Source organism: Homarus americanus, unplaced genomic scaffold (assembly GCF_018991925.1).
Source record: "Homarus americanus isolate GMGI-L3 unplaced genomic scaffold, GMGI_Hamer_2.0 scaffold39675, whole genome shotgun sequence".
NCBI classification, from domain to species: Eukaryota; Metazoa; Arthropoda; class Malacostraca; order Decapoda; family Nephropidae; genus Homarus; species Homarus americanus.
In genome coordinates this window covers 16,353,088-16,368,805 of record NW_024736071.1, presented here as the reverse complement: position 1 = coordinate 16,368,805, position 15,718 = coordinate 16,353,088, and the positions used below count along the sequence as shown (strand labels likewise).

Here is a 15,718-nt window from a genome sequence, read left to right as displayed (position 1 = left end):
CCCTAGGGGCGCCGCGGCCCCTGGGAGGTGCCCTGGAGGCTGCTGCTGCTGCTGCTAAGAACACAAGACAACCCTCCCTTCTTCCCTCTTATCATCGTCAGAGAAAGAGACACTAACCTGAATCTTAAAACCCTTTCTCTTTCCTTCATCACCCTCCCCCTTGTGCTCACCTCGCCTGCCTATGAATACCTTAGCGCCCCTTGGTACAATAGCGTAGCAAGTAATATAAGGTCATGTGGGGGTAATTTCCTCCCCTTTCGCCGTAACCCTGAACCGCCTCAGCTACGTGCCTTGGCCCAGTAATGATGCCCTCATCGCTTATTGCACTTGGGTTAGAAGCAGCCTTTACCCATCATCCCAGCACCTCTCTCCCTCACCACAATCTGACTCCCACGTCCTCCTCTCTCTCTCTCTTCCTTATATAGTACTTAACACTCTTTCTTCTCAATGTCTATTCTCCACCGATTCCAAAAACGTCTCTGTTTCCTGCTTTTCCTTCTCTTCTTTCTCTCTATTGTTTTCATTATTTTTTTGCCGCACCTCCTTTCTCTTTCTTAAAGTACACATCTTCTTCCCCCTCCTCTTTTCTTTAATCACCCCTTTGTTTCCTTGTCTTCCTCCTTCTCCTCCTTTGACTATTATTAACCACTCGTCTTTCCCCTCCTCCTATCTCTAAATATCACTCCTTCTCCTCCTCCTCACTTTTCTCTCTCCAATTACTCACTCCTCTGCCTCCTCTTTCTCCTTTATTCTCTCTCCTTACTGTTGCACCTCCTTCTCTCTCTCCTTTGGAGCAACACCCAAGGGAGGTATTTTATCTGTGGTGTTTCGTTAGTGTAAGTGAAGTTCCCAAGTTACAAGAGAATTGTGTTCTTGGGATGACCTAAAGCTTGTGTTGCAGGTAGTGTGGTGGTGGTGGTGATGGTGGTGGTGGTGGTGATGGTGGAGGTGGTGGTGTGAGTAATGGTGGTGATGATGGTGGTGATGGTGCTAATGTTGTGTTCGTGGTGTTGTTGATGGACTCTCTCAGTGGGTCTCTTAGTGGTGCTAGTGAATCTCTTCTCTTTACTGGGTTTGTTATTGGTGCTAGTGGGTGTGTTAATGGTACTACTGTGTGTGTTAATAGTACTTGTAAATGCTAGTGAGTGTCTATGCTGGATGTACTTAACTGCTGGGTGTACCGTGCTGGGACAGGTATGTAAATATATATCATTTCCCTGTTGTCAGTCGCCGTCGTGGTCAAGGTTTGGAAATAATCTTCTAAACTCACCTTGACAGCAGCCATTAGCAGCATCATGCAACATGGTGTGCGCTTGGACTAGTTCTCATAATATTGTCGGAGGTATACGAAAGCTACCCACGTACGCTTAATCGGCTTAGTACTCTCAATTGTTAATAACAGTGTTTGTTGCTTTATCACAGGGTGTGGGGCGAGGCTGTCTACAAGCACTAATAATTTTGTGCTTTCCTGATTGTATGCACGCACTCTGATTCTGGAATTAGTGTGTGTATATGTGTGTGTGTGTGTGTGTGTGTGTGTGTGTGTGTGTGTGTGTGTGTGTGTGTGTGTGTACAGTATGTGTCCCCGCAGGATAGAGCCTTGGGGAACCTGTGGAATGTTGACTTTGGGAAGGGTGATACGTAAAATATTTTACTTTTTTTTTGCTGTTGGCTTAATGTGATGATAGCGGTGGGGGGAGTGCACCTGGAGGAGTTGAAGGACAAGAGTTTGTTTGTGATGAGGAGCGGAAGGAAGAGGAGTAAGAGGGATGAGAAGGATGTGGCGAGGATTGAGGAAGAGAATGAGATGTAGTTGAGTGTAATGAGGAGGGGGAAGAAGAATGGGGAGAAGAAGCTGGTACAAGAAAGGAGAGGAAAGGAAGATAATGGGATAAAGAAAAGGAAGAGAGGGAAGAAGGGTAAGGTAATGGGGAATTATTACGTATGACTCATAAAAAAATTCCATATTGACTCACTCCTGGGAGATGGATGACTCACCTCTTTCTAAATGAGGAAGGGAGGGAGGGAGGAGTACAGGATAATGAAGAAGGAAACGAGAGGAGGATACACATCGACACGGGGGAGAAAAGAGCGTATATAAGACTTTCACAGTAATAGTTTTGAAGGTGAAAGAATGTCAAACTGAACGAGGAAGTGCGTGTGAATGTGTGTTGATAATTGGGGCTCGGGAGCGGGGAGGAGGGGGAGAGAGGGGACGAGCGAGGTCAGGGGATAGTGAAAGAGAGAGGGAAAAGTGTTAGAGAAGGTTAGGGTCAAGTGTGTGGTCAGTGGTAGAGTAATTCTCATTATTAGAGGAAAGGAAGGGGATTGACCTACCATAGGACAGGAACAAAGGGAAACCAGAGGCCCCTATTAAGAGTGGCTGAGGGCGATATTCCAGAGGAGGGAGCCCAGTCGTTAATATATAAAGGAGTCACCCTCTAAACCTCGACAGATCTTGATGTTATGGTTTCTGGCGTCTGCGTTCTATATTTGACTTGGGGTTAGGTTAGGTTAGGTTAAGTTAGGTTAGGTTAGGTTAGGTTAGGTTAGGTTAGGTTAGGTTAGGTAAGGTTAGGTGGCTCTGTGTAATATTAGTGCAACGTTTTGGTGTATGAGAGTCGCGTAGAACACACACAGAGTTATCACTGTTAACTTAGGTATCAGGCAAAGGTGTTTGTGTGTCGTAGTGATAAATGAGAGTCACGTATAAAGTAGGTAGCATTAGATAAGGTTTAATGTGAATATATTAGTGTATTATGGTGTATCCGACTCACGTACAGCGAAGGTATTACTGTATGTTGCCTGTATAGTATAAGGTGATGGTGTAGAGCTGTGGTGTACGGTAGCCACTTATAGCAGTTGTACTGATTAGCATAACAGAGTATAGTGTTTACTCGTTAAATAGTGCATAGTGTGGATATGACGTTGTGTTCTTCGTGCGTGATGGCAATTAAGTTAGCGGAGATGGGTGCTGATAGTGGTGTTGACCCGGAGTAGTGGCTGTGATACTAGAGCTTGGTGTAAGATAATACTAGTGACATAAACATGACCTATGATAATGTTAAACAAGTGGAGTAGAGTTGTTGCATGACAGTGACACGTGATGGTGATATGATGGTGATATATTCTTGCATTGTTAATATTGGTGTATGGTAATGATGTCAACAAAGAAGTTTCCACATGGTTCTTACGTATGATAATGAAAGGTAAGTTCAATTCCTTGTGAATGGCATTGACATAATTCTGATCTTCGATAATGCTAATTTATACGGATAGACTATATTAATTATAATGTATTCTTACCATTAAGGATAGTAGTTGTGAGGCAACGAGCAGAGTGGACGACATGAATCATTTTGCTTCATTGTGAGTTTCAAAGAGATATGTAGTAGTTTGAAAAGAGTTTTGGTGTATACAAAGGCACATGACTCTCTTACCATGGCAATTTAGTTCACAGGTACATAACCAGAGTGTTTGTCTTTCCCACAGGGTCAGGCGACGGGGCCCGCGAGCCACGTTGGGTGACGGCCTCTCCGTCCCGAGCGACAGGAGACGATCTTTCCGTCGTCACTGCCTCCGCTGCCGCTGCCGCTGCCGCAGCCGCAGCCGCCGACGACCCAGACGTCGACGCCGAAGGGGATGAAGTGAGCTTGACGGCCACAGCCTCCGCCACCGCGAAAAATAACAGCGTGACCAACATAACGGCACAGCTGGGCGCATCTGTCTTCCTGCCTTGCAAGACACATCACTCCATGGAGAGACAGGTGAGACGCACCCACACCACACCTGTGCTCACCCACCCCGCCTAGCTCGTAGTGTAACCCGCAGGTAGATCACGTTAATAACCCGAAGCTAGGAAAATTAAACTAATCCAACTGAGGTAGAGAATGATAAAATTCACTGATGAGAAAACTAAAGCAATCAAGTTTTACCTGATTCCTAGTCAACTGGATGTGGCGGGCTGCATCAAATAATAACAACAATTTATGTAGTTAATTACTTTAGCAGCAAAGGAAAAAACTACTTAATAATAAAAAACAAAAGTAACAGGAAATAATAGAAATACTACTAATAATAACATCTTTACTACTCATAATATCATTAATAATAATAATGACAATGATCATAATAATCAGGAATATATTAATAAAGGATAGAGTCTAGTCACCTTTATCATACGGAAAGGAAGAAAGGAATATATTTCTTACATACAGTAGAGCGAATACAAAAACTAGTAAGAAAATTGTTTCTCCACAGCTGTAGTGTATTAACTGTTATCGTAACTTTAGCTTCGAATATCGAGACGTGTTATCGTGTTTGAGTAATGAGAACGGCAGAGGTGTGTGTGTGTGTGTGTGTGTGTGTGTGTGTGTGTGTGTGTGTGTGTGTGTGTGTGTGTGTGTGTGTGTGTGTGTGTGTGTATCCATGTTGTCCACGAAGGAAGTTTTTTCTCAGCTAAAAACAGAACTCGATGGTCAAGGTCAAAGATTTATTTCCGGCTATATTGCCCTTACATGTTCGTGTGAGGTACTGTAGCTAGTGGACATAGCGGACATAATGGACATACTAGAGCAGGGGTGTCAAACTCATGGCCCGCAGGTCAACTGTGGGCCTTGGGATGGTCAGGTGTGGCCCGCGGGATGACGGTAAAATTTATCATCCCGTGAAATTATGAAAGAAATATGTATAATCATGTTTATTTAGTAAAATGAACTTTACAAATCCAAATGAGGTATTCCTGGTAAGCCAGGTAAGGCAATGTGTGAAGCTGTAAACTTCAATCCTGCAAATATGTGATATAGCACTTGTGTTGGCCCTGAAGAGGGTAACTAAAATAATAGTTGGCCCTCGAAAGGTTTTGAGTTTGAAACCTTCGGTCGGGGCTTGACCAGCACGAAAAAAAAAGTGAGGCTCAAGTCACGCACTGAGGACGCCGCCGCCAAGCTTACCCACACACACTGCTTGTATACCTGGATTCTATATCTCTCTCCTTTTTACCTGTAGATAAGCCACTAAGTATATTTTTCTATTGTTATAATGACTATCAACACAGTATTTATAACACGATACTTTAAGCAGCTCATCGTCTTTGGGGATGTTATTAAGTCGGAAGGAAAGAACAACAAAAACACCGAGGCTGCCAACATGGCCTCAACAACACGTAAAGGCTGAAGGAGTTAAGAGAGGGAGTCAGTTATCCCCTGTGTGTTGCTCAGAAGGTCACAGCCACACACTAATCTCAACCACCTCTACACACTACAGTAAAATCCAGGAATTAGTTGAGTTCCAAGAAAATAACAACAATATCCATATCACCAATCTCTTAAGACCTTCTTCGTGATATAATACACATATACCTGACGCACAGAGAGACTAATCAACTGAAGGCAGGATGGTGGGGGGATAAGAAGAATGATTTTATGATTTTCGTTTTAATATGCTGGCCAGTCTGAAGCTTCATTAGTTTCAGATTCATGCTATGGTGTGTTGAACCTTTATCAGGGTTACATTGAATAATATTAGTAACAATGATAGTAATAATAACAATAAAAGGTTATGATAATAATAGTTGCCCCTCGTGTAACGAGGATGGCCGGCCCTAGGGCTACTTACAGGTAGGCGTGAATTTGTTTAAGGTGTAGAAGCTGTCGCCAACACCACAACCAGTGTCAAGGAATAGTCCGAGAAGACCGGACAACTTACCAACACGATCCACAAATCGATTAACTTGCCCATAGTTTCACCCTGCCCGGGGATCGAACGCGGGTACTTTCGCTTGCGAGGTGAGCATGCTGACTATTACACCACAGGTCACCATAATAAAATGTTAGACACTCAAGTATTCACCTACCTTACTAAGAAAACTTCCTATACAACAGCGACTTATACGCTTAGGTACCTGAGGAAGAACTGCGTGTCCTAAGCACTAGAATTTTGCACGTCACAAAATATATTGCCCACTTTTACACCCCGTACACCTGTACTTAGTTACCTCTACTGAGAGACTGACAGGAGATATTCTGTCTCAACCTTTAAATCCGCTTGTCATAAAATATGTCTCCCACTACTTGCCTTGGTTGAGTAAATAAACATTCATCATGTGCCTCAGTATGCGTGTTGACTAGAGGAGTAGAGATTTTATGGTTAAGGAGAGTGAGAGAGGGAGAGAAAGAAAGACATGGGCACAGACGACTTTGGAAGACAGTCAAACAGGTAACGAAAGAGAAGGAAAGATATTAAGAGAGAAACAGGTATTGTAGTTACTATGACATTGTGGATAAACACTTGTAACAACTTTTTTTTTAAGAATAGATTTAGCTTAAAACCCATTTTAAAAGATGTTTTGTAAAGATGTTTCCATAACTGAGCCACAAGCACCAGGCTCAGGCGTCATGTCCCTCCTGTGCTCCCACGCCAATTACAAGTCCCCGCAGGACTTAACGTTCAGTTGGGATAATTAACACTGACGGCGGACACAAGAGGGACCACCATGGAAAATTTAGCGATGTTGTACCAGAAAATAGTTCAATATTTTCTGTTTATTATCAAGTAGGTCATCATATAAAGCTGATGTTGACGTCGTAAATAACAGTTCAGGAATGTTTCAACAACACCTAGTTACTGCAACAGTGTTTGAGAAGTTGAATGTGTCCACAGTTTATGGACCGACGACCTATCATCACAGTAGTTCAGGCAGCGCTGTCTTAATTTAAGCAACGTTCGTCATTTTATCCAAAGGAGAATGACCCCATAAAAGTGATGATTAAAACGTTTAGTTGATTCACTATTTGATTACGTAAAATCGAAAATGAAATAATTGATGGCAATCTGGCCAATTTCAACCCAGTTGTCACCTCAGTAACTTTTTATAAGAACATAAGAACATAAGAAAATAAGGAGTTACGACATTAGACACAGACACAGACATACATTCTTTCTTTAAATTTTGAAGTCGAGTTTATTTTTTTCATTGTTATTTTTAGGGAGACGTAATGATCTATATATATATATATATATATATATATATATATATATATATATATATATATATATATATATATATATATATATACACTCCACATGCACACAAATAAACACAGCCAGATTGCATCCCAGCCACCCCCAAAATGGTGCACGGATACAATTTATCTGCGAGCGATTTTTTTAAACTTTGGTAAATGGTCTCGACATCGTTACATCTAGTTTTCTATTCGAACAGAAGTTCATTTGGATTTTCAGTGTTATATTATGTTCACTCTTTCTTTTTTTATATAAGTGTCAGAAGTGGTCATTCTTTTTGGCGTTCATGGGGGAGAGGGATGCCGCTCTCTCCCATGGACCAAAGGGCTTAATATCTGTACCCGATATCGCACTCAAATTTTCGTATTAAAATAGCAATTTAAGTTAGTGTAGGTTAAGACATGGTAATGGTAGGATTATAATGAGTTAAGTCCGGTTAGGGGTTGGTTAGAGTTGGTTACGTCAGGTTTAGGTTGGGAGTTGGATCTGAATATACTCCGGGTCTGGGTCCGGGTATCAGTGAGCTCCATCATATACCCGAGCCGTAGTTAACGAGTAAGATCAAGTCAGGTAAGTAAAAGGGATCATTGTCAGTTGGAAACTTAATAACGCTCATACAGTATAACCCTACAATGAACGTTTACCCTCAAGGTGAACCCATAATGACCTGAAATCACGGCCCTGAGTTGCTTTTGATTACCCGTGATTACGAAAGAGTCAGGTCACGGAGTATTACCACAGAGGCGAAATTAAGTTAACCGTACACAGTGTGATCCCAGATGACCTTCTATCCTTAATCATCATCCTCAAAGCGTTAAACTGTTGTCCTCAAAAGGTTTAACAACCATCCTGAAACGGTTAGGTGACCCCGCTAAACCATCATCCTGAAAGGGTTAAAACTTCATCCTCAACGGGTTTAACCACCATACTCAAAGGATTAAACCATCTTACTCAAAGGGATAAACCATAGTCCTCAAGGGGTTAAACCAGGCATGGGCAACCCGCGGCCTGGACCAATTGTTTGTACGGCCCGTGGAGTGATTGAAAAATTATATTTAATGTGGCCTGCGGTTCAGGTAGCTGTAGTCAGTTTATGGTAAGTAAAGTAACATTTATGATAAGAATAATCTTCGCACGATTCGTTACTGGTTCATCACCTAAGAGTAACTAACTACGGAAATGTAACAGTGAAGTAAGTATATATAGTCAACATTTTAACTTGTGTGAGTTTACGGGCCAAGTTCAGCGCAGTCTGTTCGATGGATTAGCTGTTATGTGGCAGTGGGTCACCTGGGAATTAACTAAGGTTAGGTAAGACCAAGTGGGGTCACGGACGGTGGTTTAACTATTCAAGTACTTCCAGAATAACACACAAAAAAATCCCACCTCGAAAACCCATTTTGGCGAGTAATTGGCATTGAAAATGTAATTAAAATATTCCAAGCGTCATTACGACCACTAATTACCGCGCAATTGAATCCTGGACCATAGATTCGGAATCAGCATGATCATGAGTACCTATACTGAGATTTTCAACGAAGCACACACACACACACACACACACACACACACACACACACACACACATATATATATATATATATATATATATATATATATATATATATATATATATATATATATATATATATATATATATATATATATATATATATATATATATAAAACGAAGAGGAGAACCAGGGAAAACATAAACATCTTGACTAAGTTGGGTTTCTTTGATTACTAACATTTCGGAAAATCTTTTTCCATTATCAGAGTCTAGAAAACAGACAAAGGGTTTAAAAAAATTACAGGTAATATACAATAAAAATGGAACATTATTCTAAAATTTACCTTCCGCAATTTTTTAAAAAGATCATTATATTATAAAACCAATAAAATGACGGGAGACCTACGTACAAACCTAAACTCGGAAAAAAACTAAAATGTACAGGGGGAATTACTTTAATTTAGACGAGCCTTTGTATGAAAAACACAACAATTCACAGGAAGACATTTCACAAATGGAGAATGATGGGTTTGTTACATAAATGGATAAAAAGACTGCGATTGTAAACTGTAAATATCGTAAGGTGGACGTGATGATAAACTGCTTCCCTGTCCGTGCTAATACAATTTTAACATTACTTTTGGGTTTGATAGGATATAAATTTTAGTGGGTTGGCCCGGAGAAAAATACCAAAATCGTAATGTGGCCCATGACTGAGGAAAGGTTGCCCATGCCTGGGTTAAACGATCGTCCTCAAATGGCTAAGGCTAATATTATCTGGACCTCGCCTGGTCTAAGGGCAGTAATGATGACAAACTTCGAAACACTCCAGAAATCTACTGTTGTGAATATGTGTATGTGTGTGTGTGGTTGAAGAATGGCCTCGCCTCAGTAGATTAATAAAGATTAATAAAGATAATGAGATTAATCTCTTCCCTTTAGGCAAATTCACAATGATTATCTTCATTTCGAAATAAAGGCATTTTTAAGACTTTAATCTTAGGAAGTCTTGGCAATTGAGGTAATTTATCAAATGAAACGAAAATTGCTTTCCTTAATAAGAGTCCATTCTGCCCAACCCACGAAACTACCATATTCTTACAGTAATGTGCAGTACACGCCAGTTCAGACATGTAGACATCTCGCGTGTTGAAAGGTCTAGACATACGCCATTATACATGATTAATTCCACATTGAAACAGTAGAGTTCTTACAGTTATGTGGTTGTTTAGGAAGTGAACGTTGCTGGGTTTACATAATCATATTTACTTATGCAACAAACTCTCTCGCGCTTATATTACTTTATATTCAGTGTAGGAAAAAAGTGTTATCCAAATACTGTAAATCAACCATCAGACACTCAGCTCCAGCTTAGTAATTAGCAATTTTGTTTCTGATGGAGTGACGTCCTACATCAGTAATTATATCACTATTTTATGACCGTTTTATATCTAACTGATAACTATCTGAGAGGCCTTGATCCTTCCATAGATATTGAACGTCGGTGTTGATCACTCAGCTGAGAGATAAGGATAAGGTCGAGGACATTCTGGGGAGTTCGGCATTAACCATATCATCGAGTGAACCTTTAGAGTCTAGCTGGTTAAGGGTGGCGACTTAATATAGACGGTTACATAATGATATGGAAATAGACGGGTGGAGAATAACGGGTGTAGAGTGATGTGTCAAAGATGGTGGTTGAAAAGAGATGGGTGGAGAATGGTGTGTATGGTGTCAGCTGATGGGTGAATAGTGACAGGAGGAGAGTGATGGATGAGGACTGTCGAGTAGGACAGTGGTGAGAGGGAGGGACGCATGAAGATTGATGGTGGAGAAGGAATATGCTGGAGGGAGAGGGATGAACACTGCACCTCACTCATACACATTAATAAGACTAGATTCAAGATACAAGTTACGGGTTAGTAAGTTACCTTGTACTCTATATATAAGTCATGTAATAAAGTCACCACTACAGGAGAAAGAGAAATACTTTGCACCAAGGTAGAGACTAAACTTAATGACAGAAATACAGTGTCATTATTATTGTTTGACAGCCATAACCTCCACGTGCTCTGTCAACTGTGTATGGTAAATATATGGCAGAAGTTAAGTACACGTTACAAAAATAAATTGAAATTTTTTTGTACAATAAGCAAAATGGAAGATTGATTAAGTTGACTTGTTGTTTAACACTGTCTTGCCCTCTCGTGATCTACTCGACTCACTTAAAATCATAATGACGTTGTAATCCAAATATTTGTGTTTCCTAATGAGTGTGTACGTTCTCTACCGTAACTCTTAATATTTAGGAGTTAGACAATGCTGATGACTATACAAAAAATTAATAGTTGTTAATGACCTGATCTTTAAGTGTATTTATCTTGTTATTTATGAAAACTTATCCAGTAAGATGATGTTGTTGTGTGTACATTGTATTAAAGGAGTCCTCAGTGTTTGTGTGTAAGTCATTTTTTTATCTGTCTGTCTCTTTAAATACATATGTTACCTGCTTCTTTATGTTTTCTTGTTCTGTATATCCACATAAATATGGGGTCAATAGGCGTACGAATCCTGAAAAGAAATGAAAACAGACAATTACTCAAAACTTTGATAAAAAACAAGCGTAACTCTTACTGAGAAACAATATGTTGGTCATAACTTTGCACTATAATAAATCATCGTTTTTGTGGGAATAAAATATTGTATGTACAAGTATAACATTATTTTAAAATTGCGTTAAAATAATTATTTATCAGTGAAACAATAAGATTTTTTCATCAAAGTAAAATAGTGACATTGTTTATTATGAACACAGTAGGGGTAATATTATTACAGTGCAACAAGAATGTTATATATACAGTACAGTAATATAGCAGGGACACCCTATAACAAATATACGACAGGGGTGTTATTTACTAGACACATAATAGGGCCATTAAAATACGCTAAAGCAATGTTGGGATAATACTCATAACTCACACAATAATGACATTATATTTCATGAATACAATGAGGGTATTCCACATTACAAATATCAAGGGCATTATAACATATATCATAAACACATTAGGTACGATACGCGGCTGTAATGTAAGGCCACAGTAGATGAACACACAAGAGTTATATTACACATTAGTTAAAACAAATGGATATTATAAATCAAAAGTTGGATTAACTTTGTTTGAAGAAGAAAAAAGTTACAGATCGATTTCCATCCCTGAGAGGCATCTAGTAAGGGCCACACACCTCACTGCTTCCTCCCGTAACAACATGTTTACGTGTAGCCGCCAGAGTGGAAGTACTTGAAGTGTGAGTAAATGAACAACAGCTGTGATCGAGATGCCGTGTTCAGGCTCCTGGCTACACTTCTGTGTGTGTGTGTGTGTGTGTGTTCAGGGTTTTGTTGAGGGTATAGCAGCGGGTGTTGATCAGGGTCTTAGAATGTGGTCCTGTAAAATGGGCTTTGATAGACTTTATATGGTCTTGGGTCTGTCTGTCTGTCTCTCTCTCTCTCTTTATCTCTCGATATCTATTTCTCTCTCTCTCTATCTCTATCTTTCAACCACCACAAAAGCTGTATCTTGATAACCTTGACCTCATATTATCACAACATACTCTGGCAGCCGTCGTTCTCCATTGTACTTTATACGAAAGGTGTGTCATAGAAGACCTTTACTCTACCATCTCAGGAGTAAACATAATGAACAGCTATATAGTAGGAACCTGTACTTACCGTCTCAGCTCTCAGGGATCTCATCAACACTGGCAGCTCTCAGATCCCAAATACTAGCTTGGCACAAACCACTCACCATTGATTTATCCTGTCAGTAACACAGGGATACATATTCGAGAGTTTTTGTCCATTATTCCAGGATACACTGAGCCATTTTCAGGAACTCTTTGTTAAACTAGAAATTTTATGATGTTATTCGTGATCGTACTTTTGTATATCTCAGATAGGATTTTTTAATTACATATATATATATATACAGTATATATCACTTGACACTACTATATATTATACAATACTAAGTTATTTTTAATGTGGTAACTTGTTCAGGACATAATAATAAGGTCTAGGGTTCTATACTCTCACTATCGTTGGACAACACTTGGTTGTTTAATCTTGAAAATAAAGACCAGAAGACGACTCCTCTAGATAGATAAGGTTCTTAGGATACTGCAACACTGGACAGAATGGACTGAACATTTGTTATTAGTGTGTAGAATTATTCGTACTCCTACCACTTACCATGACACTCTTACCCCCGTCTCCGCACTGAGGTAACCTGTGAAAGAGAAGGTTGTGTAAACTGGACCACACCGACCTCCTCACGACACACGCCAACACCATTAATGACGCGCTGACCCCCTCTCTCACATTCTGACGCATTTTACGGCAGCTAAACCTTCTCTGTGACACACTGACGCATTCACCGCCCTACAGTCTCCCTGAAACACACGCAACTGCTTGTAAAACGCGTGTTATTCTAATTTCAGGATAATGGAATAATCTATCCCCTATCCTAAGACGTACCAACTCTCCCTATGATAGATATCTTACTATAGGACACGCTAATACAACATCAGACAAGCCACAAGACGCGAGGATCTATGGTATAACACCCTAACCTCTTGCTCTAGGACACGCTAACCCCCTTCTCTTCCCCCACCTGGCAGGGCGCTGCCCCCACCCCACCAGGGTCTAGACCCACTCGGCCACCCTCAACTCACCACCACAGCTCCACCACCCCGCCCATCCTGCCTCAGGTAGCCTCCACACCGTCCTACTGTTGAAATTTAAAGGGCAGCTCTGTAAACACTGTGAGTACTCGACTGTATAGGTCTGAACTCTAAAATACGGCCCTTCGGGATACTGGCAAACGCACTGAAATTTATGTTTTTGGATTTATTAGACATATGGAGACCAGGTGATATAATGTATAGTTAGAAGAGGCAGCCCTTTAAATATGAACATAGGACTTTAGGGGATATCTGTTCAGACCGTTGAATAAATTATTCGCGGGTCTAAGTTTCTCTCCCACGAGTAAAGTTCAACGTCCAACATATATCACAAAATAGGTTTTCGCCTGAGAAAATTTCTTTTGACAGATGGTAACAGCCTAAAGAAATATAAATCCTTGTCAAGAATAAACAGCATTAATAATACAAGAAGAGTAATTACCTTTATAATGATCTCATGAAAGTATGTAATGCGGTCATAAAGCGTCACGGGGGATGAGAGTGAGGAGGGAATAGTGTGTGTTTATTCTCACCCGTTGAAACAAACTGAAAAACTCTCCCATGCAAATACACAAACTATCAATACTTCCTCCATGATTGTTAGATAACTCATTTAACATTGTATTTAGCTAACGGAGTCATAAAATAGTTATCGTAAAATATAATGAACACACTTAACATGAAGTGAATCTTGGGGCCGTATTCCTACCGATATTTGAGGTCAGACCTGTAGCGTCGAGTGCAGGAAATATTTAGAGCTCATCTCTTAAGCCAAGAAGCAAATTTCAACACTACGGCTCGTTCTCTTGTTGTCTTGTCTTATTAAAGTTGTAGTCTGTTCTTGTTCTGTTGCCTTTGTGCTGAAGCAATTTTATTCACGTGTTAGTCCGTCGTGAATCTAATAGAGCTTTGTTGTAGTGGGACACAGTAACCCCCTCTCACCCCTACTCTGCCACCCAGTGCCCAGAGGTGTACTTGGAAACACACGTCTACGTTACACTAGTCCCTTACCAAGTAATAAATCCTTCTTCTTGTGTAAGTGTTAAGCGTTAAATATCCCCCCAGTCCTGTGAGTTTCTGGCGCATCAAAATACTTCAGTGATCTAAACTGATGATAAACAAAACACTCCAGTGTTATTAAATTATAGGAAAGATCATAACTTTTGTAAGTGCAGCATAACCCACCTCTTCCTACATCGATAGACTACAACTCAATGAAACTATTTGACGTAAACTGATAATCAAACATAAGTTTGTAAGAATTCATTATAATAGATTACCACATTTATCTCCTGGTTAACACAACAGAGTCTCACAGTGTTGCGGCTCACCATACAGCCTGCCACTATGTTACTGTCTGGTGGCCGCCCGCGTCTCATACATTATCCCATCACAACCAAAGCTGTGGTTACCTTTCACACCACAGCAAGACTGATGAGAAAAAAAAAAGCTGGTAGCGGTGACTAGAAGGTTGTTGGGTGAAAGATGGCAGTACTCCTGGTTACTAACTCCTACCCTGGAGAACCTCAAAGGGACGCAACCTATGACTAATTTATTGTGCCGTAAACTTACAACACTGGGAAGACCTGCTGTAACATGTGTGTGTCTCTATAACGGCAGAATGGTTCAGTGTCTCCTAAATTCCCGACACTGAAACTGGTAACAAGTTTAAACATTAATACACTGGAGATGTTTATTACATTCTACCTGACAACACTTGAAGGTTCTCCTTTAAAGTCACACTGCGCCTTGACCTCTCAGCACCTGCAGGTCTTGGCACTGCTTCACCTACAGGGGCTCTCTCACGTTTATACCACTGTGGAGGGTTAGGGAGGAAGGGGTTGCTTACCTGAATGTGAGAAGTAGCAAATAGTTGTAGATGTAGAGGAAAGTAATGATGATGATAGTCAGGCCTAAATCGGTCGACACTGTGAGCACGCATCTTAGCTGGCAACTCGTCACCATCGGCATACATGTGTTCACTGTGGAAGATAGAAACGATAACAAAATCATCCTTCTGTTGTTGTCTTAAACGTTCCACACTTACCCGTACCTCAGTATATTCTGGAGATTTTAAGCTCCAGAAATTTCATACACGATCCATTAGGTTTTAAGTGGGTTGATGTTTTTTTTATTAGAGAGGAGTGAAGAACCATTAAGAGAGTTGTGGTTGAGGTGTGGGCGAGATGTATGTCCCTCTGTGGATATTTAACCCTTCCTTCCTTGCCGGTATTTTGTCTAGTGTTGTTCAGCTGTCTCACTTCTCTTTGTGTTTCGACCTGAAAAAGAAGACAATTATTCAGAGGGGGAAAATAATTGTCAAAGGAAATCTCCCCTCGTAGGTTAGAGACACAAAGTACAAAGAAAATTACTCTGAATATTTTTCCTCTCTAATTCATATCACTTAGTTACATTAGCCTTAGTGATGTGATATTTGAA

At 40.3% G+C, this 15,718-nt stretch overlaps 1 protein-coding gene across 5 annotated transcripts in view; it reads left to right on the top strand.

The window, feature by feature from the left end:
• LOC121871821 (hemicentin-2-like) overlaps positions 1-15,718 on the top strand; it is an 89,085-nt gene that overhangs the window by 39,967 nt on the left and 33,400 nt on the right. For all 5 annotated transcript variants that reach the window (XR_006089962.1, XM_042374333.1, XM_042374332.1 and 2 more), the window contains exon 2: positions 3,493-3,767. Coding sequence is in view for 4 of the 5 variants with exons in the window: in XM_042374333.1 (XP_042230267.1) it covers positions 3,493-3,767 (275 nt within the window). In the remaining variant the exon portion in view is untranslated. The remainder of the gene's footprint in view (positions 1-3,492; positions 3,768-15,718) is intronic.